The sequence below is a fragment of the Enoplosus armatus genome, chromosome 20, assembly GCF_043641665.1.
Source record: "Enoplosus armatus isolate fEnoArm2 chromosome 20, fEnoArm2.hap1, whole genome shotgun sequence".
Classification (NCBI taxonomy): Eukaryota; Metazoa; Chordata; class Actinopteri; order Centrarchiformes; family Enoplosidae; genus Enoplosus; species Enoplosus armatus.
In genome coordinates, this window is record NC_092199.1 from 10,216,315 (window position 1) to 10,241,638 (window position 25,324).

Below are 25,324 nucleotides of genomic sequence, written 5' to 3' on the forward strand. Positions count from 1 at the left end.
ACGTAAGCAGGTTGACGCATTGATGTGTTTGTCTCGCATGCCTGTCACGTCGGCTACTCATTTTGTCAGTTTTGTTATGACGCTGGGTGTCACAGTCCAGCTGTGCAGTCTTGTTTGAAGGCACACTTACGCAACATACATAGTTAGACAGAGGAGGTTATATGGGAGCTATTGTTATTAGCCAATAACTTGTTAGTGCTGATCCCCAGATATGAGTGGTTTATTTGTGTATTATGCTTTCACATTCAACACATTCAACTCTAATGGGTATTTGGTGTTGTGTGTGTTTTTATTTATTAACTCAAAATCTCAATTTGACAGTGTTTTTTATCAGCCATTCTTTCAAAGCATACAGATTATTCTGATTTGTATATTAATACAATATATCCCAGATCTCTGGTTGACTTACATGTGCTTTATGATTCACTGAACCTTCATAGGCATCATGTTTGTGTGTGTCTGTTCCAGGAATAGCGTAAAGGAAACTGGAACTCAGCTGTTCCAGCGATAATGAAAACTGTCTGTCAACATGTTTATCTGCCGCAGTCAGACAAGAATGCGTCTCAGTTGAAGGGTGACATTCCAAAACACTGCGTTTTGACAGTTACAATGAACTGTTACTGTTAAAATTCACCCTTAGTAATTTAAGAAAATGCATATTCTGTACTGTCAACTGTACTTTAATCTCAGCTTTCTGGTTGCCTTAATCCAATTGAAAGAGAATACAGTAACATCAGGTTCCTTTGTTTGGTAGTAAATATTAGCAATTGAACTGCAGTACAAACGTAAGTGAACTGTTTGTACAAAAATGAGATTCTGTATCTAAAGGTACTGTACATACATACACAGTTACGCAACAGTCTGCAAGGTTCTTCACTGATTAGTTTACATGCTGTGTGTAATCATGTGACATCATCATACTGTACAAAAGTAAGATTATGGGAGTTGGGAAGATTATCTTCATCTATAGGAAATTCAAGAAATGTCCTACACATGAGCGAATGGTATATTGTAGTGTTTGTAGTAATTGCACTACTGGCGTGTTGGGGTTAGCCAAACACCTTGGATTATAAACAGGACTGAATGGGATTTGGGCTGATTATTGTTTACGTGGCCGAACCATTACAGAGATCCTGTACCTGCCATATGAAGAACTGAGCTTTCCAACAGTTTAGCACACAAATTAGAGACATTAAAATTAAATCTTTTGATTACGCCACAGTAATGATTATATCCCTTCTGTATTCTTTTAATCTCTCTTGGTATTTCATCCTCTCTCTCCTTGTTTCACTTTCTCACTTAATGCTTTGTGTGTATGACATAATTTAAAATGGCAGGAGGGAGGAAGTTTACTGTAAGTGTTTGATTAATGATGTGCCTTGATTTGAATGTGTGTTTAATTACTCTGTCTTTATTGCTGTTGCTCTTCTCGTCCTCTCTCTGCACTCCACTCCACTCCACTCTTCTTCTCTGGTTGGTTTTTATGGCAGCGTACGATTGACTCGTGCAGCCCCTCCCCTTCAGCCAGCAGTCAAAGTGTGGGTGGGGTTGATGAAGTGTCACTGATCCTTGTGGTTGCAGAATGAGGGTGTTAGAGTTAAGCGTTTGAGAACTAGGTGGCATCAGTCACTGAGATCACCAAGGTCTGCAAACAGACTTGTTAGTAACGTTTTATACTGTAGTGCTTTTACCCGTGTGGCTGAAGTAAATTATGTGACACTGTAATCATTTTAAAGTTCATGTGTATATTACACAGCCACAGATTGCTGTTTGCTGAATTGCTTTAATCAATGTGTGATCTTCTATCACATTTTCTATCTCCAACTACACCATATTCACATGCCATGAGTACCTTGGCCTGGCATTTTTAGTTTCCCTACTGTATCACAAAGGCCAGAACTGACAAAACTTTCCGTGGTGGCCAAACCCAAGCCCACAATTACTCATAATGATATACTGCTGTAAAAATTACGAAAAGTCAGACGATACTGAGTCAGGTCCAATATTTATTTATAATTTATAATATATCTATGATCACTCTGCCTACGAGTGTGGCCTTTCAGAACAGCTATAAACGCTTTTGTTGATATGTTTCACAGCTGAATAACTCTTCATTAAGAAATATAAACTGCATCACAGCTCTCATTGATGTTTGCTGTAATATTTGATGTAATGTGTTGTAGTATTTTGCATAATATGACATTTGGTTCACCTGCATGGGTCACTGACGCGCACTGTCGTGGTTAATTGAAACTGCTGGCCACTGTTTGTTTATTTTGTGCACTCTGCAGCTCACTTGTTCACAACGCTGCGGGGTTGCAGTCTTTTGGAGCACAGTGCGGTGTACACAGATCAGAAATGGATCTGACTTTGCTTAGCCATTACCAAACCTTTAAAAAATGCCTGCATTGTATCCCGAACCTGCAGATCGGCTTGGGGCCATCTCCCCTTCTTCAGTGACCTCTGACCCCACCCCCCCCACCCCCCCAGATGTCCACCACGATTCAGTCCTTTCCCCTCCTCCTGTTACATCATCACTGCTACCCCACAGGCAGCTGCTGTCCACATCCATATTTAACGGCCATTACTTAGAGATGAATGGCCATCTTCAGATGCTACACAGGCGATGCTGTTATATCATTGCCAACATGGGACAGGAAGAGTCTCATGAGTAAATATTGTAGGATGCACAGTAAGTGGCTTTCTGCAGCCCTGTTATTAGTTTGGTTTATATTTTCTTATGTGGCGTGGGTGTACATTTTTGGATCATAGTTGTATAAGTAAGACTTAATATTCTCATTTTTCTGTCTAGTTTGCAAGCCTCAAATGTAACAGACACGTAATTTCTGTCATCGCTTCAATATGTGAGTGAGTGACCTAATTTGTCTCTCTCTCTCTCTGTCTCTCTTAGGCTGCTGGAAACTGATGACACAGAGGAGCCAAAGGGTAAGACGAACTCTCCACTTTCACTGCACTCAGATCCTCTATTGTTCCACAGACTGCGAAACCCTTGAAGTCATTCAGGTTCTCCCATTGTTAAAGGAATACTGAGCTCATTGCTGATGTCAGATCACCTACCTGGTTTATAGATGTTGGCTGTTTAATACTCTGCCACTGAGGAGGAGTGAAAGAAAACCGATCTACTGATGTCTTTGGCTCGGTTTTGTTCGCTGTATAATTTAAAGTGAATGTTTCTGCCTCAGGCGATGCTTTCCTTTTTCCAAAAATGAGGGAGATAATGTTTGGCACGTGTCTGCGGAGTTTTTGTTCAAAGACTGTGACTTTGTGGGTGTGCGCTTACACTTTGTGTCTGTTTCTGTGCAAGTGTTTGATCATATGCAATTACACTAGGAGCTTGTTTCAGCCAGCTAGCATTATGAACTAATTTTAGAGCCTGCTGTTATAGAGAGAAGAAAATGGCCCTGTTTACACATGGGCCGCTGGCTGCTTTTCTGACTCGCATTCAGCCACCTGAGCCCACAGTCTGTCTGTGTGTCTGTCTGTAGCCTGTTTGTCTATGTCAGTAGCATCCTGCCTTTACCCACTGGTTGGCCTGCCTGCCTGAATGTGTTTCTCTGCTTATGTATTTGATTTGGCTGTCTTGCTTTGTGCTAGCTTACTGGCCAGTCAATTGTGTGTGTGTGTGTGTGTGTGTGTGTGTGTGCGTGCAACTGACAGAGAGAGGTGATAGGAAGGTCCCAAGAGCAAAACAGCAGGGTTTTTTCAGTATTTCAGGACGTTTGAAGAAGTGTTGTGTAACATGTCTTATTTGCTCAACAATGTAAACAGACATTTCTTTACCTTATAAGTTACTAAGATGTCTGGTAGATCAAGTCTAAATGATTCTCAAATTGAATCAAAACATATTATTTAATCATGCAGAGAGGCAAGAGAGCTAAAACTGGAGTGAAGCATGGCTAATCAACTAGAATGGAAGGCATTATTTTGAGGTTATATCATATGCTAGTTTTCTGTCTTCTTTTCAGTTCAGTCATTGATTGAAATGTTGCATTTTACCTAGACTTTCTCCATGTAAATGTACACAGCAAGCATACATAGTAATGACAGAAGTGGTGTATCCATGTGCAAATAGATCACAGGTTTTATCCAAACAATGGTTAGCTTATTTGAATGAAGTACTTACTCACCTGCTGCCTTGGGTAGAGCTTTTGTCATTGCAGCAGCGCAGGTTCTACCTTCTTTTCAGTAAACTGGGTCTGATCTATGATGTGAAATTTAAAACGCAACATGAAGACAGAAATGAAAAGTTTTAATGGTTTTCTACTGTAAATGTATCCTTTAGCTTTGAATGATTTACAAGAGTAGAAATTGTACTAGAAAGAATCTAAAGATACAGAAAGAGGAACAAAGGGCCATCAGTGTCTTTAATTGAGATATGTGCGTGTGTGAGAGCATTGGCAGTGCATTCACATGGCTTATAGGACTTCCTGTTCAAGCTGGCAGAGGATTCAGTGCTCTGAGCCAGAACGCCTCCCATGGTCACATCAAGGGTTACCCTGACCCTTCAGCTATCCCACAAGCCAGCAACTGGTTCATACTGAACATATTGTATAAGCCTTCAGTTAGAAATGTATCCACTGATCAAATGCACTTTCTCAGTATAGATGCATTCAGAATGATGTCAGAATGATGCTAGAAATGGTCTGGAAAGAAAGTACCCACTTCTCTGGGATGCTATCACCCACATAATCATTATATACAATAGGTGTCCATATCCATTGCAGGTGAAGTGTGTACATTCAAAGTAAATACTCTCTATTTGATTATCCTTGTGGTGTTGGAAAGTTAATTCTGCTGTAAAACATATTATGCAGATTCTTATGCGAATAGCCTCCATTGGCCATTACAAGGTCAAAGGCCCATCCAATAAGCTCTCAGCAACGATGACGGAGCAGTCTTGTGAGATGGATGAAAACACTTGTGGAAAAGTCAGTAAACTTAAGTGGAGGTTTTTCCATCTCTTGAGTTTTTCTTTTTTCTCTCTCTCTCTGTCTCTTGCTTGGACGTTGGATGGATGATGATGTAAAAAAGATTGGAACGGAGTCAAATCTAAAAGAGTGCAGTCTGAGTGGAGTCACCAGTCTGCAATGCGTAATGTTTCATCATCTGATCTAAATCATGCAAAGTTCTGGACAGCAGGGGAGCTTGGAAACATAAATCAAAACTAGAGTATTCGGCTTGAACAGTTTTTTTTTTTCCATTGGAAAAGGGGAGTTGTCAGAGACATTATTTGGATTTGTTTGTTCTTTTGTTTTCTTAGGAGGGGAACAATTTTGGTTTGAAATGGCACATTGTCAAGGCAATAAAAACAGATTTAGAGTGGGGGAATGAATTTGAGTGCGCTGACTTAAGAAATTTGTGTTGTTTTGGAATTCCATTAAATTTAATGGTTTCCTTTTGTTCGGATTAGAAGATTATATTCTCTGTGCTGTTTTTGATTCGAAACACATATGCACACTTACAATAATGGTACTCCTTTCTTTAAAAGGTCCATTATCTCTCCGTAAAGGCTCACTGTTAGGTATAGGAGGGATTTACCTTCCCTGTATGTCTGAATCCACTGGAGCCCAGTGACTTTTCAAATTCACCCTGAGGCGAGGGAAATGTTGCTACATTCATTTCCTTTTCTGATCCAAAGACACCTTGAAAGCACCGTTGAAGCCAGTAAGATTATATCCTGTCAGTTTTCATGTCTACATTTTTCAAGCAAGTCATCCCCAGCAAGGAGAACTTCCACTTGACCTGGAAAGACTCTGGTGTGTGTGTGTGTGTGTGTGCGTGTATGTTTGTGTGCAGCTCATTGCCCCTTTGAGTACAGCATATCTTGACTGATAGAGAGATTGGTGTGTGTTAGTTTGTGTGAATGTGTTTGTACAGGTGGGCCTTGACTTGCCTATTAAATCTACTTTTGTACAAGTGTCTTGCGTGCAATTGTGTATTTACTATTTACAAAAAGCTGGTGTATGGTTGACCATCTCTGACCTCGCCATCTCCCACAATGCATTGTGTTGTGGATACCAAACACACGCTGTCCGTCTTAAACCCTCATTGCAAGGTGACACCTTGACTGATCACATGATACTACAATGACATGAAGCAAATGTCTTCTCACAGTTGTATTCATGATCAACCTTGTGTGTGTGTATTGTTTTCAGTCGACGAGAATCCGGTGGACTCAGCCAAGAGGACTTCCAAGATGTCTCTTTTAAAGGTACGATATTTTAGGTTTGTCTTCTAACTCCCTTTATCCAAATGTTTTCTATCGGTTGATTGAGCACTTGATTTACTGTTTGTTTGTTTTATTGGAAAATAAGTTTAAGCAACTTCTGGTCCCAAGCAGTGTTGGGCGTAACGCATCTTTTATTAAGGCGTTACAGTAATGTGATTACTTTTTTCAGTAATGAGGCGTGTAAGGGATAACAGTAACACAGTAACGCTCCATTACTTTGACATTAGGGAGTCTGCTTGTTCTCTGTCTAACCATTATCAATTTGGTGTCTCTGCCTTCAGTGGACAGACTGCTGTGTATCATGCTAGCTTGGCGCGGGGACCAATTCCAAGTAATTTGAAAGTTTTCTTGTTCACGTTTGTTCTTAGCTGGCTTGATAACATAAGCCACATATATGCCTACATTCACCTGGTTTTCTTTCGAGTTGGAGGGTATATAACTGCGCCTCGCGTCCTTTGGAGAGCTGTGTGCAGTCGCCGATGCTAAGCTAAGTGCTGGATGGTCCCTCCAAATTGTAGGGTTGTCTGCTTGTAAAACCACAATGTCTCATTTTCTCTTTCTACATATGTTAAATACAAAAGATGCAACGTGTGTGTGTGTGTGTGGTAACTTTGGATTTGTTTAAAGGTAGCTTTGAGGGAGCTGGGCTTGATTACAGTTTTCATGTATGTACATGTGTGAGGCCCAATTTCCCCACTGTATGTGCCATTTAAGGCGTGTTTGCCTAATTGACAGGTGTCTTGGCAGTCAGCCATGGTGGTTGCCACTTGCTCTTCTCACCTCAGCCCAAATTTAAATTTCATAGCTCCAAATGACAGCAGGCACTAAACCAAATCCAAGCTTCAAAACATCAATTTAGAAACGTACTAGTGATTTCAGAGATCTATATTTTCCTACCGTTTATGGCTAATCCTTTTCATTTCCCTCGCTGATTTGCTCCCAGCCTTTTCCAGTGCAGCTGCTGTACGCTTCAACCCCCCCTTGGAAGTTTGCTCCATTAATAACAAATTGAGCTGTTCCATACAGCATTGAGTTGTCCTGCACCTGGATGCACACTTGGCCAAAGTCATGACTTCACACACACACACACACACACAGTCCATGGAGGTCTTAAAACAGTGGTGGGAAGAGAAGTCTAGAGAGCTAAAAGATCCACTCGGGAACAAAAGCTTGATAATGCCTCCAATCCTATGGGAGATATACACATGTGCACTTGAAAATGCAGAGATTATCTCGCTTTCCCAGGCTGCTTCAGTTTCAGAAGTGGTTAGGTTTCATAATATTGGATGTAAATAGCTGTTCTAACTTGGCCTTTACAGACCAGGAGCAGTGCCAAGGTTGGCCAAGTGAACCCAGATGGCAGCAAGTTGCTCCAACCAAAAACCTGCTGGGAAAACAAGAAAGGCTACGTTACAATCGCACTACTTATTTTTTTCTCTCTTTTTTTCTATGCTGTCCGTCCTTTGTTCTGACCTAGCTCTCTGTTATTTTAAGGTGTCATCAGCTGATACCCTTTCGCTGTCTTCACTTTTCCTTATCACTCATTTCTCCTCCACAGTGTTGAAAGCCAGTGAGTCAGTGTCTCCAGCAGGAAAGACAGACTAGGAGTGAGGTTACAGTATGTCTGCTTTCCAGCATGGATGGAGGCAATAAAATGTGTACATGGAGATGTCTGGAGAAAGACACAGCTCATTTACATTTTGAATTTCCTGACTGAATTTCCTGAGTATATATAAAAAACTTGTTTTTCAGAAGGCAATGCATTCATGCTGGGTGGAAAATAAGTTCCTTCTTTATAATCAGTGAGCATCAGTCAGTTTCTAAGAGGCCTCTAATTCTGTAAGCTTTGGTATGTCATTTAGTGAAAAAAAGAGCATTTGATTTCTGTTGCTTGGCTCACAGCTGGAGATCCACTTATCTTCACCAGGTCACCCCAGGGCCTCGATAAAGTGTTTACTGACAAAAGGTCTCACACAGCTTTACGCCTGTTTTTAAAAGTCTGATGACTAGACCACAAAAGATAGACCACGAAGAGATAAAGTTAGACATTTAAATCGCCTCTTTTTTTATAGGGGTCAGGTTGAACTGGAATTTGTGACAACAGCAGATATTGTTTCTCTGCTTCTCTTAGTCTTGAGTTTAGTGTTTAGCTCCTTTTCCATGTATCACTCATTGTTTTAGTTGTAAACCACTAATATGTTATAAGGTAACAACCCCATATTGTCAACTATGTATCTATCCCTCAGGTCTTAAAATGGATAGTGACCCATTTAAGTTACATTTGAAGTCACCCTCCACTCAAAAATGTGTTTTGCTTGTTGTCATTTCTCTTGGATGTTTGAGCTTCACTGAGCAGAATGATGTATGTGCAGAGTTTGACACAAGAAGGTTGTTTTCACATTCATCCGCTGAAGGGGGGAAAGTTTCTCTGACCTCACCTTAAATCTGAGTTGTACATACGAGCATGATTTGTGACATCACAACTAGTTTGTAGCCAATCATGGTCCAGTATGCAATTTAGTGTGATGTGGAAACTTGAAGCCACTAGTGGACATTTTCAGTGAAGTAGGACACGTCTTGTGTCCAGCAAACTTTTGCATGTTCTGGATTTTTCAGTGAGGGAGTTGTAGATGTAATTAAAGAATTTTTAACCAGGTAATTTTAGTTTTTTGTGGAAAAAACTTTATCAGACACATTGTTATTCAAGTATTTTTATATGTCTGGAGGGGATCTTTAACGTTTAAAAAATATTAAAACAAACCATAATGGCTCCCTTGAGGGCACTTTACTTTAATGTGGAAAATGCAGTACCAGCAGTACTCATCTCTCTCTGTTTTAGTTTTCACTATATGTGCTCAGGGTGGGTAGGTTTCTCATACTTGCTCTTTGGCTGCACATACTTCACAATCACTCGAACTCTACAGCACTGAACTCGACTGGAGCATCTGCAAGGGTTAACTGCTTTGCTCAAGTGTAGGGGTGGAGCCTCATTCATTCATTCACTTCCCTTCTCAAGACTTGTGTTTTTTACAGCTGGTGTAGGACTTCAGCAGATTGTTTTTTCAAACATAATACTAACCTTTAGGCTACCCCTCTCTCTGCCTGTAGGACCTGGAGGGGATGGAGGATGGAAGCAGCGGCCGGGGTGCCAACGATGGGGTAAAGTGTCAGCTAATTAGCAGTGACGAAGAGGAAACCTCTACCAGGTAGGCAGGTTCAGAGTGATTTTCAATCACAGCAGAGTTCACTTCTATTTGAATTAGTCAGGATTGCAGAATTGCTACTTTGCTATGGAAACTGTATAGATTCTACTGGAAGGTTATTTTTAATATGTTGCCATAGTGTCAGCATGGTTGGACCATATTTTATCAGACTAACTAATTTAAACTTTGAATGGAGTTTTCTGATTCACTTCATTTGAGTAATAGATTTTGTGGTCTGCGGTACATTACATATGCTACAACACGAGCAGATAGAACAAACAGATTCACCCTGAAACCAACTAACACAGTCTCACACTGAGTGAGCAGACTGAGCGGAGCACAGAGGTAATTACAGACCAATTCAAAGGCTGTCCAATCATGTAAACAGCTGCAGAGATAAACCAGATAAACCTGCAGAGCTTCTCTAATACCACACACTCTCTCTCTCTCTCTCTCTCACACATGCACACGTATAAACACACGCATGGCGATGTTGTAGTCATGGTGATGCAGACTGAAAGCCAGACTGTACTTAGCACTGTAGACCCTGCAGAAAAAAGTCTGGACTGGGTTGGAGTTTGCTCAGGAGATGCTAAAAGTGAATGTGTTTGAGCGTCCTCCAAAGGTTAAAAACAGACTATGAGCTTGTGGACCTACTTAGTTTATCATTATGCTGGCTCAGTGCCCAGATTGATTACAAAGTACCAAATCAGTGACTGTTGATTTTGGTAACGCCCTTTGTGTTATTAAAAATCAAGGAAAACCTCAAAAATCAATCAAAATCTTCTGCTGAAGTGTAGAATACAACTTTGGTGCAAGCTTTACCCAGATAGATTTAGTAACATTCAGTTCAGGGTGGTTATCTACTAATGTATTATTAACCTTATATCCCTAACCACTGCTAATGTATCCATAACAGAAGGAAGATGTTGCGGTGGCACAGCAGACTAATTATATAATGGCTGGATTGTTTTTACATCTAAATTTATTCAACGTTTTGTTTTTTCCTCTGTCTGTCGGTTTCCACCATCTCTGTCCGTTTTTGTTTCTTTGCTGATATTTCAGCCTTCCCAAAACTGATATAAGCAAGGTAATGGATGAGGAAGAGGCCACAGATGAACCTTCCTGGCAGGAACAGCATGAATGTGCTGCCACTGCGGAAGAAAAGAAGGTCAGTGGGGGTTTTTTCCATCGTAAAAGTATCACATGGTTTTCATAACTCAATATGCTCAAATATAAAACGCATCTCTGGATTGTGTGTGGAAAGATCATATTTTTGACCAATTCTGAAACCGCATGTGAGCCAAATTCAAACCTCTCACTCACCTTAACTTTGGCTCAGTTAATTAATGTCACTGATGTACAGATGCAACACACGCGCATCCTTTAACTCGTCTGGACAAGTACTTAATACCTTACACACACGTTATTCACACTGGTGTTTTTCATTTAAGAAGACCACCTGGTTAGCTTTGCACTTTGAGACCCAGCTGGCCTCCTGATCTGCCTCTTCGTTCATCTCCTCCGAAATCAGCACTCCCTCATAACCTTTGACCTGTCAGTAGGACGTCTGCTGTTGTTCCAGCTGCTGTTGTATCATCTAAGCAATAGCGTATTGAACACACACACACAAAAGGGTGTGTTTAGATGTGTCATTTCATGTTCATGTTTGCTGTATGTGTGTTTATTGTATTTTCAAAGTATTACTCCTTAAAATGCACGATCACAAACATTTAATATTTTATGGTAGCTCAGACTACAAAAGGCTTTTGTCTTACAATTACAATATTACTTAACACAACACATGTTTTCTATTAACATGGTGTAGTCGTGGTTTTTTTTGTTTTTTTTCTGAAAAACACAACAAACATGTCTTGCAGATTTATTGACAAAGGATGAATCCCCCTCAATGTCTGCTGACGCACTGTTTGCTTCTTTTTGTTTCACTCTTGGATTTTCACTTGATCCCTTTTTCTAATCACCATTGTTCCCGCTTTCTCAGGCATTAAGTCTTCTTTTTTTTTCAACTTATCTCCACTTTAACCCCCTCACCCTGCTCATCTGACACCTACTAACAGCTGTAGGTCACGGAAAGCAGAAACAGTAGTAGCTGGAACAGGATGGTGTGTTTGCGTATTATACAGTCTTTGTGTGCTTGAGACAAGCAATAATGAAAAGGTTTCACTGTTTATGTAGAAACTGCAGAGGAGCTGAAATTGGAAAATGTTTTTCTGGTCAGTTACATGCTATAATCAAGGACTATAGAATACTCTTCAAGTAGTCTTGGAACTAATTGTCTTTTCCAGGTATTATTATTAATATTAGGGCTGGCAGTAAAAAGAACCTTCTCTCTCTTTCTCCTTCTCTACATCAGCCTTCCAGTCTCCACTCTGACAGAGCTCTCCCCCTCAGCAAGAACAGAGACGCCTCTCCCCCTCCCTCTCCCTCTCCTCCCTGCCAGCTTGCCTTGCTGCAGCGCCAAGACTCGGGGCCTCGAGGCATCAAGGGAATCCTAAAGAAAAGCCGCTCCACCAGCGTGGAGTCGGACCACAGCGAGGGCTCGACGCCGGAGTGCACGCCAGCCCGACAAAGCAGTGTCACCCTCAGCCACCCTGAGAACGAGGAGGAGATGGGGGAGGAGATGGAGGACGAGGAGGACGAGGAGGAGGAGGAGAAAGAGGAAGAGGTCAATGGGGAAAATGACGAAGAGGATGAGTCATTAACTGATGATATCACAGATGGAGGGAGCTTCAGCATCGACAGACAACAGGGGGAGGGAAGCAGCAGTAGCAGCAGAGGGAGCTTTGAGGAGATGCGGAGCCCCTCGCCTGACGAGAGCCTAGAGCAGACGTCCACTGTGTCGGAGGATGTCGAGGAGCTGGAGAGCAGTTTGGATGGAAGCACTGGGTCCTCATTCAAACAGAGGTCATTGGATGTACACAAACACAGCATGCATTATGATAAAGGACTAAGTATAAGATCTGAATGTGCATATTTGTGTCTATGCAAAGAAAAGGGAATTTAAAAAGTAATTAATAAAACTTTTACACGTTTACCCCTGAACACACAGTTTTACTGAAGTCATCACAGTCAGCTTACATCTCAAATATTGATACAGTAGAGTGTGAAAGTTACATTTACATTTTATTTCTCATACTTCAGACCTGACAACAGTGAAACGTAGTACATTTTTGTAATTGGTATCAGTTATATGGCTTCTAATCAGCCAATAATTGAATAAGTTAAGAACTATTACAGGCAAAAGCAGAAGTTTGAATGTCAGAAATTCGTAAATACACAGTAGTTTTAACAAATATTATGATGAAATTGAAAGTAATATGCAAAAAGAGAAGCCAGGGAGTACAACTTTTAAATATTAAATATTTCCAAACATGTGGCAAATGCAATTTTAATGCTGCCTTAAAAAATCAGGGGAAATAACCAATTGTGTCCTTTTCAGACTGTCAGAGTTCCCTAGTGAAGGGGAGAAGAAGGATAGATGGAAGAAGCCCAAGCCATCGAAGGTGATCCAGACATCACTGGCTGATCGCTTCGGTCAGCTCCAAGATGCTGAGAATTCCTGGAAAAAAAAGGTATGATTTTACTTATTGAGCAAACTCTTTGTTTGTGTTGTGGGGTTTAGTAGTTGGTTAGTTAGTATGAATAAACGGTCTGCAAGATCTCTTATAAATAAAAGCCATTTTTGTTGGAGTGCGTTGTTTTTTGGAGGTGTGTAAAAGGGCTGTAATGAGCAAGTACTGCCATATGTTGAGGCTTCCCCTCAGCTCTGTGTGCAGTGAAAGAAAGAGAGATTTGGCCGCGGACACATTTCTTCCTCTGCTGAATCAGCTTATTTCCCGGAGTTGCTGCCAAGGGGTGTGAGGCTCGGAGGGCTCGGGGGTTCAGCAGATTTGGGAGTGGTGATGCCAAAGCCAGAGATCCAGGGCTTAGCTGGCCTCCCAAAGAGAAAGAAAGACACACCCCTTCCCCTTGTAAAAATAAAATCCTACACCATGACCAAACACCTGCAAACCTTCCCAGCTAATGCCTCCTTCCTTTGTTGGTTTTTGCACTCTGCTCTCTTCTCCTCTCCTCAAAGTTAAAAGAGAATTGCCGTAAGCAAGCATTTGTGTTCTTTATAGACTTCCATGTCTCACAAATGTATTTAAACATCCAGGTCATACAGTTTTGCACAGGTCAGCGTAGAAGGTTTAAAAGACACATGCTAAGATAACTGACACATTTTGAAGTGGTGATAGAAGTGCATGCAGGTTTCTACATGCTCTTCTATACAAACAAGACCACCCTTGCTGAGCTTTCAAGTGGAAAAACAACACTACACTCTATAATAACTAGTGCAAGTAAAGAATGGTACTACAGCAGTGGAAAACCCCTGTGTGTGCCACATGGATATCCCCAAAACAGTCAACTGGACGCTAAGATCGAAGTGATGTCATGTTTATTTAAACAGACCGTCTCTTGGTTTGATGTCTGTCAAGATCAATGATCCTCTTGGGGGATTTCTGGTTTGGGCTCATCCCTCATCCAAGAATGACCTAACCTTAGAATAAATCCACTCTTAGTCTGGAAAAAGCCACTTTTATAAGTAAGAACAGACAGCCAAAAAATTTGAACAAATCCCCAGTCAACTAAATACTGAAAACTGATGTAATTTTGTGTGGTCTGTCTTCATTATGATAAATCAACAAAGAGTCCATAAAATGTAGTGTAACTCCATTAATGGCACGAAAACTGCTTCCTCAACACTCGCACGCATGAAAGGAGGCCAAACTGGTGTCCAAAATGTCTGCGGATTTCTTCCTTTATTTCTATCTGAGGTTATAGCCTGTGAATTGGTCTGGAACCTACTGTGCACTGCGGCTGCTACTGTAGAGCTCTGGGAAACTCAGAGATAATACATGGTTTGGCTAAATTATTAGCGGCATTAGCTATGGGGCATTCACTTGCATGTGACTATTCTTGTTATGTTTGCTTTTGTCTCTTGGGGAAAGGCCATTGGTTTTCATGTTTAGGCATGTAGTTTGATCTTATACGCTGCCAAACCGGAGCAGATGTTGTTGCTCTTTGGTTGATATGTGGGAGGCCAGGGAATGTAACATGCATGGTACACACCATGGTCATCCAGCTCCAGATGTTTCCTGTTAAGCTTGCTGCACGGTTGTGTTGTAAAGTGAGGCCTTGTTGTAAATTTAATTTAAAGAGGGTCTGTCTTATCTTGTATAATGATTATTAATCATAATTTACATTGACTGTTTGCAGCATGTCATTAGTAGACGATTAATTGCATTTAGATGATAAAAGTAACAGAAAACTGCTACTTTGTTAATCTAAATTCAGACAGTACATTCAATTACAGTTTTTAAAGTGTACTGTTCACACAGACATTAAAAGAACATTTTGAAATCTTGCGTTTAAATCCTTCAGGATTTGCCCTAATGTCTCACTATTGTATTCCAGTAATGACTCATTGAATAGTGGTTTGATCCAGTTCATTAATGCTCAGCTGGAAATATTGTCCCTGGTGTGTTGATTCCCAGAAAATGTATTAGAGATAATGAACTTAAGATGAGTTGATTATCTCCAATCACAGAGTGTGTTGAAAAAGTCTCTTTAAAATAGGCAATTTAAAATACAACTCATAGTATCATTTGTAGAAAGTTAATACACTGAAAGTAATCAAACTTTTTGCATTAAATCCACCAACGTGGTGAGACATTTTCACCTGAATCCAACTAAGATCTAATGAGGCAAGTTTCATGAAATGATTCAAACATGCATTGCTGTCACATTATTGTGTTTGCAATGTTTCCGCATGCTCTCTTATAAACAGCCTATTTCCTTTTTCCTTTCTCTCCCATCCTCCCTAGCTTTATGCCAGGCTTTAAATGGCCTGTGCCTCTCCTTTAGTCTTCCATGCTGAAACCCGCTCACTCCAGCTGTTGCAGTCTAATGTTGCCCTGCTATGCTTTTTTTCTCCTCCATACTCCTCTGATAATTTCCCCTTCCTCTTCTCCTCTTCCTACTATCCCTCCTCCTTTGTACCCTTCTTTCCAGTTTCCTCTGTCCTCATCTGCGGACTCTACCCCTTTCTTTGACTTTGACTCCTGCCTGTCAACCTTTCCCCGTCCCTTCAGGTGAGTGTGTGTACATACATATGTACTGTATGTGCCTCTTTGCAAGGACTTAATCAATCCAATCTTTCCCTTTCTTTCTCTACCTGTGCTCTGGACAACCTCTCATACTTTACCGCTGAGAGCTCAGAGCTGTCAACACACTAGCTGTTGCTACATGAATGTGGTTTGCTGGCCCTCAGTTGGTCGATATCTGTGTCAGTGGTTTGGCTGAGGTACTGCCAGCACCGTACAGTAAGGCAGGGCTGAGAAAAATGGTTTCCTGTGGGGGCTTGAGGCCCCGGCCCTTTTCCTCCCCTCCCCTCTCTCTGGGGTCCTGTCAGGCCAAGGTATTTCCCCTCTCTGATTGACTCCAGAGATGGGCTGCTAGCTGGAGGAGCTGTGTCAGTCTGTGTGAGACGGCTTTAGGACTGTGAGATAACAGTACAATAATGCTTATACATGCATGCAATAAGAGACTGTAATGTAGGGTAGCATACAAGCAATTAGGAGTGTTATTTTTGAGTTATTATTACCACTTTCTCACTCATGCTACCTTTAAGACGTGCAGAAACAGCTCTGTATGTCAGAAGATGTATAATATTTTTTCATGTTATGAAATCAGCAAGAGTTCACTTTGATGTTCAGCTTGAGTGTGTCTCTGTGTGTGTATGCCAGTATGACTAAATGTATTTCTTTGAACCTTTCTCTCATGTCAGGCTAATATTTGACCACATCACACAACATGTTTGACATTAAAGTGCAAAAGAAACTGAGTAAGAGACAAAGAGAGAAAGGGAGAGAGGGTGTGTTATGGTTTGTTTGAGTTGAAGATTGTTTGAGGGAAACTGGTGTTTTTCCATTTTGTTACAACATGGCTGTTTGTTTGTTGCAACATGTGTTAATTCAGGACAAATAACGTAGGATTCCTCTGGCTTTTTATTTAAATTTTACTACATTTTTGTCAAACGGTGGGGCAATTTCCTGCTCCTTCCTTGCCTGAGTGTCACAAATGATTGTTTAAGCAGCGGTGGAGAGTCGTGCTCTGGGACAGTTCAACAGTAAATATATTGTTAGACACAAGGACTGTTGTGAGGATTAAACTTTTGACCTTCCAGTCACAGATTCTCTTCGACTTCTTCAGGTTATTTTTCTTCTGCTTGTCCAAGCAACCATTGGCTTTGGCCTGTTTAACCCACATCTGCATGACTTCTCTTTCAAAATTTAGCTTTTTTAAATACTGTTAGCTGTGATAATTCTGTAGTAACTTTTTGTTGATTCACAAAATGAATAAATTATTTTTCTAATTGATTAATAGTTTAGTAAAAAATATCGGATGGTTGCTGTAAGTATTGAATTAATCAGGCACTCAAATGACCGATTAGCCTTTGAAAATAGCGCACTGTAGCACATACAGTATTCTGTACTATTTGGTTAAACAATTGCATTGCAAAATCGCAATGTGAAAGTACAATTTTAACACTCAAAGTTAAGCGCCCATCATTGGCTTTGCCAGCTCTACTCAACTCAACTGACAACTGTAGCCACAAAATGTGGTCAGCTGTAGCTAATTAAAGCGTGGGTTGGCAAAACTACAAAATGAAGACTCCTAGCTGTTGTCTGGTTAATATCCTCTTTACATGCCAGTGTCTGCACTATTTGCAATCAGTCAAAGATGGTTTCATCAACAGTAAATCAATCAGTAAGTAAGTGAACCTCATTGAGGAAGGAACCCTGGAGGTCCTTAGTGTCATTATCTCTGTATTTTTTCTCTTGTTCATTTCATGTAGACATGCATTAGATTATGTTTGGTACAAACCTATCTCCTTTAATACATTGTAGACAACCAGTACAGACCTAGAAGTTAATTTATAGAAAATAAAGTTTAACAATCAAATCATTCAGTCTTTTCTTTTCTATCAACATCAATTTAACGTAAAAAAAAAAAAAAAAAAAGAATAGAGGATAAACTGCTGATTTTGAAAGGAAACTGTTCTCACTCTCTCATGCCATATTGACATCAGTCTGGCTGCAGTTCACCATTTTCTTTTAACATCTTTTTTCGCTTTAAAGCTGCTGACATCTGTGAATGTTTAAGTTGACTCGCCAGAGCTTTACAGTCAAGATGATGCAGAGTTACAGTGTGACAGTCAGCAGAGCACGCAGATCAGCGTTCATCCACAAAGGAAATTCCTCCATGACTGTAACAAGCTAGTTGGCTTTGGGAACCCCAATCATTTGTTTGTCATTTACTTCCATCTCCTGTGGCAGCAGATGGCTGCTGTTGCTCTCATATGAATTTTGAATGTACAGTCTTCACATAAATACATGCAAACACCAACCAAGTAGAGTGGCTTATTTTGTACAATAACTTTGCATGGTGCTGTTTATCCGCTTGAAATTTATTTTGTGTCAACACACTGGCTGTTGTGGAGATAGGTCTGCTTTTGGTACATTGGTACATCATGGTACATTACACACAGTGAATGGCTCATTATTAGCGAAGGAATAAGAGGAGGCAGCCAGTAAAAACCCAGGCAGGGCCATAAAACGCTTCAAATATTTAGGAGTAGAATATCATTAATTACTGTAACAGCTCATGGGGTCCAGTGGGACCAGGGGGGCCAATAAACCTCTGCTAATTCATTTTTAATGGTGGAGTTCAGGTGCAAGAATGGCAGCAGGAGTAAATCACGTAAGGAAAGCTCTACTGAATAGTGGCTGATGGATGGCCTCAGTATATAAACAGGGATTTTGGTGTTTTATTGTCGGGCCTCAACATTCGTCATGTTTTGCATTAGAGATAAAGTGTGAATAACACAGTGAAAACTTCTGGAAGTAGTTGTTTTTGGGAGAAGCCGCACAAATAATTAGAAAGTAATGGGAGGTTGCTCCACTATCTTCCATCACCATCACCAGTAGTCTCTCCTATCCTCACGCAACCTTTCTTGCTCACTTGTGGTTACTTCACTGTGTCCTCATAACTGTCTGTTCCTGTGTGAAATACATTGACAATAGAGTATTTGGGCTACAGTCCTTAAAAAAAAAGTTGTAATGCCAAATCTTAAGTTGAAATGTATTTGAATGAATGTTCCAACAGACGTCCAGTGTAGATGTGGGGCCCAAGATGTCGCTGGCAGAGAGGATGAAGATCCTTAAAGACAAAGAGGAGCAGTGGAAGAACAAAGGCAAAGGAGCAGCCAACGACTCCACCCAGTTCACTGTCGCTGGACGCATGGCCAAGAGAGGTACGACTACAGTGTGTTTATTGTTCTGCTGGGATAGGCCAAGTGAGTTTTGCAAACTCGCCGTGCTACTGCATGGCATTCCTTCAAGTATCTTTCAGGTCTTACATGCTATATGAAATGCAAATGAAAATTATTTTCTGACATTTTTAGACAAAACATCTAAAATAATTGACAGATTATGCCTTTTGTTCCACCAGGTCTAGTGTCAGATACCGGAAATGAAGAGTCACCTCTTAACTTTCTCAAGAAGTGTAACGCCACACCTGTGAAGCCGCACGAAGGTAGTACACATTCCCTTCAACTTATATTATCAGTGTGTGTGAGTCATTCAGTTAATCAATAAAGTGATTGCCCCGATATGTCTGTCCATACAGCATTATGTTGTGAGCATTTTAATTATTCTGCTACTTGAACTGGACTCTTGTGGCCATGTGTGTCACAAAGTCCAGATGACACCGATTTCATTTAAATCTTTAGTAATTTTAATACCTTTTTTAAAAACAATATTAACACTTTGAATTAATATGGTATTGTAACTCTAAGTAACACTTTACTAAGCGTCTGTTTTTGCTGGACAGAAATCTCCAGTAGGACCGATGTCAAGGTGGAAGGAGATAAAAGGCTCGACAAGCTTGAGTCTTTCCTCGACAAGCTCCACAATAAAGGTACAGTCCCCTTATTTATTGTTGTTTTCCACATTAAGGGCCTATTGTACATATATGTATAACAATGTGTAATTCCACATTTATTTAGTTCCAATCTTAAGTCTATTTTACTGCCACATAGCTATAGTGTATCTTGAACATTACAGATAAGCAGCACTGTTTAGACTGTTTTATAAAACGTTCCACAAGCTCACAGGACAGGATATCCTAAACATTCTGTGTATATCTGAATCACCCAACCATGACCTTGCCCTGTTCTCCAAAAGCACAGTTCATCAAAAAAGGCATCATTAGCAAGAGAAAAGTTGTGTGTAACACTTCCTGTTCCATCCCTCCTGTTTCCTGCCACGGTGGGTGGGTCAGGCGTGAGTAAAAGCAAGACATCCACTATCGAGGTGACGGAAGAGACAGAGAAAGAAGTGATGACCCTAGATGATGAGGAGACGTTTGGCAACTTCTACAAATCTGTGTCACCCTCGACTCTCCAGGACTCCAGTGTGGTTCTGACAGAGGAGGACTTCAGCCAGATCCAGGCCGATACACCAAAGTCAGTTCATGATAATCATAACAAAAATGAACCAAGAACTCTGTTGCAACTTTATAATCCACACAATATTTCCTTAAAAGGATTTGTAAAACATTTGAACTTGGAATTGACAGAATGACTGAAAGAACACATTGTTATGTAAAGCCAAAAAAATGTCATGAATAACACCAGAAATGAAATGAAATCCTTATACATTATTGTACATTACATCATATAACGATAATAATTTTCTTAACTGTCATTCTCAGGTCCTTGATTGCTTGGATTAAAAATGTCTTGTGTATTTGTGTCTTCAGGCTCACCTCAGCCGTAGCAGAACACAAGCGAGCAGTTCGACCACCCAGAAGGAATCAGGGCTCCAGGAACCCTCTGCGGGCTCTGGCTGCACGCAACGACATCCGCCAGGTCTACACCGAGCAGAGGCTTAACGTAGCCACAGTGGAGACCAAGAGGATCCAAGTGGAGAGGAGTAAGGCTGCTCAAACGTACACTGTGGCACTGTTAAGGTTCTCACCGTAGCCAAGTCGTATTTGACTGAACAGCTTTCAAGGACCACCAAAAGTTAAATTTGCAACCAAAATAATCTGTATAAAGATATGTTGTGTTGTTCCTGATAAACTTACAAGGTTCCAGTGGCCTGTCGTGGTTTCTGAAGGCTATAGTGATCTCTACTGGTGTCTGAAACTCTTTTTTACAGTTATAGTTTTAATACAATTTGAATGGAATCTCTTAATCTAAAACATTAATTTCCCATCAGGTTATGCGGGGAATCGTATAACATGTCTATGTATAATGTGTATGTGGCCAAAAAAGATCAGCTTTCTCCATCAGAAATTTAGGGGGGGAAATTGCGTTCCTCTAATCCCCTACCCTGATTACTGAGACTGGGTTTCTTGTTTACATGATGCTTAAGAAATCAGATTACTGCAGAAAGCTGACTGTAACCCGGTTACTTGAGTGTATGCACAACAAACTCATTGCATGGAAGCAAAAGTTCAAGCTGAATACTAATTAGCTGTCTGAAGGGACAAGCAGCTGTGCTTGTTAGCCAGCTGATATTCATATACTGTATGTTCAGTCTGGTGTTTATGTATTTCCTATATTCAGTTCCTCTCTATAAACACTCTTCAGAGATTAGTCTTACCTCAGTGAACTTTTCACAGGTTCACAAGAGGAAGTGAGCACCGCAGCTACGTATAAGCTGTCTAGTACAGCTCACACAAAGGAAGAAATTAGAAAGCATGTCCTGTCTCTTATAATCTATATTATAAATCACGTCATGGTCTTTATTTGTTACATTTGGCGAGATGGCAGATTAGATCAAGGAATACTAATAATCATTTCTATCGTCACTGGTCCTCTTGTTTTCTCTCCTCAAAGTGGCAAAACACTCCAAAACAAACCTGGCTGATGTGGCCTTGGCGGGTCTCGCCAGCAAGGAGAACTTCCGCAAGGTCAGCCTGCGCAGTGTGAAGTCCACCGATGTTGTGACCAACAACAGTGCGCTGCCTTTCAACAAGCTCATGCTCATTCGCATCAAAGGTCAGAAACACAAGAGAGTGTGCTGTTTGTTTTCTATAAACAGTTGTTCAATGCAGATGTGAAGTGTGGTGAACTGTTAATAATGAAGAGGAAATGACATAACACTTAAAACTGCTGTTAATGGGAAGTTTTGCTTGTGTCATTTCTTAACAATGTTAAGTTAATAAACCACAAAATAAAAAGACTATTTAATGACACATCTGTATCAGCGATTTAGGTTTCAGATTAAGGCTGTCGAAGTCTGGTTGCAAAGACGTATAAGCTGCTTTGTCTGTAGGTCGGAGGCACGTCCAGGTGCGCTTGGTGGAGCCCACAGCCCACTCTTTAAACAGTGGTGACTGCTTCCTTCTCATAACGCCAAAGTACTGCTTCATGTGGAGCGGAGAGTTTGCCAACGTCATTGAGAAAGCCAAGGTAGTGTGAGCCTCACACTTCAAGTTTCAGAACCAGTTTTCGATCTGAATGTTTAGACGGGTGTTGATACAGCATGGTAAACCCTCCACTTGAATTGGCTTTGTGACCAGGCATCGGAGATGGCATCGTTTGTCCAGGCCAAGAGGGACCTTGGGTGTAAGGCCCCCCAGGTGACGGTGCTGGAGGAGGGCATCAACACTAACAGCAGATGGGCCAAAGAGTTCTGGAGTCTGGTGGGAGGACAGACCCAATACAGAGGTTCATACACATTTAACAGTTCACATTCCCACAATCATCATGTGCTTTCTCGCTGTGACTGTACCTCTGCTTGTATTATGTCTCTGCTGCGTACACATTCAGAAGCAAACGCCTCTAACAACTTATCACTGTCTCTCTTTGACATTGTAAGCAGGTTTTATTTAGCTCAAGTACAACTGGGTCAATGCAGTACATACACATTTAGTTAGCGAATGTGAGTGACAACTGCAGCCCTTGTTTCTCAACATATTTTACAATATAACTAGCTTTTTAATAGAACTTGTTTTCCTTAAGAACACCTCAGCATTCGAAGAATCATCTGTCTAACCATGAGCTGCCCTTGTACCCTTCACATATACTTACCCTGCTCTTTTGTGCTGTGTGTGTGTGTGTGTGTGTGTGTGTGTGTGTGTGTGTGTGTGTGTGTGTGTGTGTGTGTGTGTGTGTGTGTTATAGGGGCAGGGGAGCCAGAGGAGGATGAGCTGTATGAGAGTGGGGTGTTAGACTCTAATGGGGTGTACAGACTCCAGGGAGACAAACTGGTGCCTCATGAAGATGCCTGGGCCTCCATCCCGAGTGTCTCCTTGCTCAACTCTAAAGAGGTAACACGGCTACAGGAGTGATGACCTCATATGTCTGGGAAGTGTGGAAAACACATTTGATCCCTTTTACACCTGGAAAAGTCTGAGAAAAGATGATATAAACGAGATGTTCATAAAGTATCCGTAACAATCGAAACACACATTTCAACACACATAGTTTCTGCTGTTTTGCATGCAACTGCAATAACTAAACTTTCTTCCATCTACTCTCCCCCTGCTGCCAATACTCCACGCCAGGTCTTGGTGTTTGACTTTGGCAGCGAAGTGTACGTCTGGCATGGGAAAGACGTGCCCTTGGGTGACAGAAAAGTTGCGGTGAAACTGGGCAAACAGCTCTACAGCGGCAGTTATGACTACAGCAACTGCAGAGTCAACCCTTTAGATGCCTCCTGCACCAATAAGGATGTGCCTCAGTGAGTATTGTGTGCTAATCATACCACCCTTTATAGCAGTTAGCACAATTGTAAAAGTACACTGTGGCGCACTTGGACGCCTATTTTACTTGATGAATGAAGTTTTATGTGATATGAAGTGGGCATGAATAGACAGCAAAGTTTGTTCGATTAATGGTTGTGTTATTGTAGCCCCTAGTGGTTTTATGCTGCCGGTACAGCAGCACAGAGGAGATGGTTTTTAAATGATTTCCTTGTGTGTATGACTTGCAGGCGGGGGGAGGGTCGTCCGAGCTGGGCTCTGTTTGGCCGGCTGTCGGAGCACAACGAGACGGCCCTGTTCAGAGAGAAGTTCCTGGACTGGGCCGAGAGGAAGAAAGAGGAAGCAGCTCAAGCTGAGGAAATCAAGGTTGACTAACTTAAATCAACATATCAGCAGTGACTCAAATGATTTGTGAATCACTGACAGCTTTCATAAATCTTTTGTCATATTTGATAAGTGTTAGTTCTTTATTGGATACATTCATTATTTCTCGTGGCCTGTTGATCTGCAGGACAATCTGTTTTAAAGGAATTAAGAAGAAACACACACAATTCATGAATAAACTGACTGAAGTAACAAATGACTTAAAACGTACTTCGTCTGCTCAGAGCCCCGTCCACTCTGCCGAGCGCTCCCCGTTTGACTTGGACCTGCAGCCATGTGATGCCAAGGTCCTGCTGGACAACGAGCCGGAGCCGGTGAAGACAGTTCTGGAGGGGGTGAACGTCCAGCGGGGCCATGGTCTGGTGAGGGCGGACGACGGACGACAGGCAGAGTTGGCGACGGTAGCTGTAGACGCCTGGCACATCAAAGAGCACGGTGAGGAGGAACTGCCTGAAGGGAGCCTGGGCCAACTACACGAGGCCGACGCCTACATCATCCGCTGGAAGTACTCTATCACCACACTCGGTGAGTCATATGTTGGGCACGGAGGTAGCCTGAAGAATAAACAGGGGACCTGTGAAATGGGAGGTTTGAATGTGAAAACAAAGTAGTAAGACCTGGGAGAAGATTAATGGTAGAAGTATCTGTCTGACTTCACTTGTTAGTCGGGATGGAGTGCAACTGAAAAACAGCATCTGTCCTTAGAGGAAAGAGGCTAATTTAACTGTGTTTAATGAGGTTGTAAAAAGCAGACTTCATCCACCAGGTTTACTGTTCTGTTCTGTTTGTCAGTGGGGAAGCGGCAGAAACCTGGCGAGCTGAGTGCCGGCGCTCCCGGAAGAGAGAGGACCGCTTGCTTCTTCTGGCAAGGCCGTCACTCCAGCATCAGTGAGAAGGGAACCTCGGCTCTAATGACAGTGGAGCTAGGCAGCCACAGGGGGTCGCAAGTGAGTCATCAGTTCATCACAGCCACACACAAGCAATAAAATGTCATTTTTAATGGAGACGTTCCTGATTAGGACTCATAATTAGCTAGTGTTTCTTCACCCACTCATCTATTCATTTAAAGTGTGTCCTTCTTCATCTGTTTGTATCTGATTGGCTGTCCAGGTGTTGGTGAGTGAGGGAAAAGAGCCTCCATGCTTCCTCCAGCTCTTCCAGGGAGGTTTGATCATCCACAAGGGCAGCAGAGAAGACAGTGCTAACAACACAGGTAAAAAAAAAACATTGTTTATTGTTTTCATCTCTATTACTGCTGATTTATGTAGAGACTTTGGTTCACTGTATAAAACTCATCATCACCAATCTTTTCATGTCAAATAAACACGCTGAATTAGTGCGGCATTAACATTTCTAACCATGTCTGGTTCACCTCTCCAGATGGCTGGAGGTTGTTCTGTGTCCGTGGTGAAGCAGAGGTGGAGGCCTCGCTGGTGGAGGTTGATTGCCAGCATGCCAGCCTGCGCTCTCGTGCCAGCCTGGTGCTTCTTAATGCTCAGAAGGGTCGTCTCTACTTGTGGCACGGCTGTAAAGCCCACACCAGTGCCAGGCAGGTGGCCAAAAGAGCTGCGGACAAAGTGACTCAGAGGTAAGGCATAGGCAGATGCACAAACAGATGTCTAATGGATGGACACATGTGGACCAA

The 25,324-nt window shown here is 41.5% G+C and overlaps 1 protein-coding gene across 1 annotated transcript in view; it reads left to right on the forward strand.

Moving 5' to 3' along the window:
* svild (supervillin d) overlaps nucleotides 1–25,324 on the forward strand; it is a 42,426-nt gene that overhangs the window by 13,597 nt on the left and 3,505 nt on the right. The window contains exons 3-23 of the mRNA XM_070926733.1: nucleotides 2,912–2,946; nucleotides 6,177–6,232; nucleotides 9,359–9,456; nucleotides 10,519–10,624; nucleotides 11,828–12,378; nucleotides 12,914–13,046; nucleotides 18,685–18,832; nucleotides 19,030–19,113; nucleotides 19,411–19,497; nucleotides 19,861–20,044; nucleotides 20,341–20,513; nucleotides 21,425–21,586; nucleotides 21,864–22,000; nucleotides 22,111–22,258; nucleotides 22,715–22,860; nucleotides 23,098–23,273; nucleotides 23,526–23,661; nucleotides 23,904–24,204; nucleotides 24,472–24,626; nucleotides 24,790–24,892; nucleotides 25,060–25,267. Of these exons, the coding sequence (XP_070782834.1) occupies nucleotides 2,912–2,946; nucleotides 6,177–6,232; nucleotides 9,359–9,456; nucleotides 10,519–10,624; nucleotides 11,828–12,378; nucleotides 12,914–13,046; nucleotides 18,685–18,832; nucleotides 19,030–19,113; nucleotides 19,411–19,497; nucleotides 19,861–20,044; nucleotides 20,341–20,513; nucleotides 21,425–21,586; nucleotides 21,864–22,000; nucleotides 22,111–22,258; nucleotides 22,715–22,860; nucleotides 23,098–23,273; nucleotides 23,526–23,661; nucleotides 23,904–24,204; nucleotides 24,472–24,626; nucleotides 24,790–24,892; nucleotides 25,060–25,267 (3,327 nt within the window). The remainder of the gene's footprint in view (nucleotides 1–2,911; nucleotides 2,947–6,176; nucleotides 6,233–9,358; nucleotides 9,457–10,518; nucleotides 10,625–11,827; nucleotides 12,379–12,913; nucleotides 13,047–18,684; nucleotides 18,833–19,029; nucleotides 19,114–19,410; nucleotides 19,498–19,860; nucleotides 20,045–20,340; nucleotides 20,514–21,424; nucleotides 21,587–21,863; nucleotides 22,001–22,110; nucleotides 22,259–22,714; nucleotides 22,861–23,097; nucleotides 23,274–23,525; nucleotides 23,662–23,903; nucleotides 24,205–24,471; nucleotides 24,627–24,789; nucleotides 24,893–25,059; nucleotides 25,268–25,324) is intronic.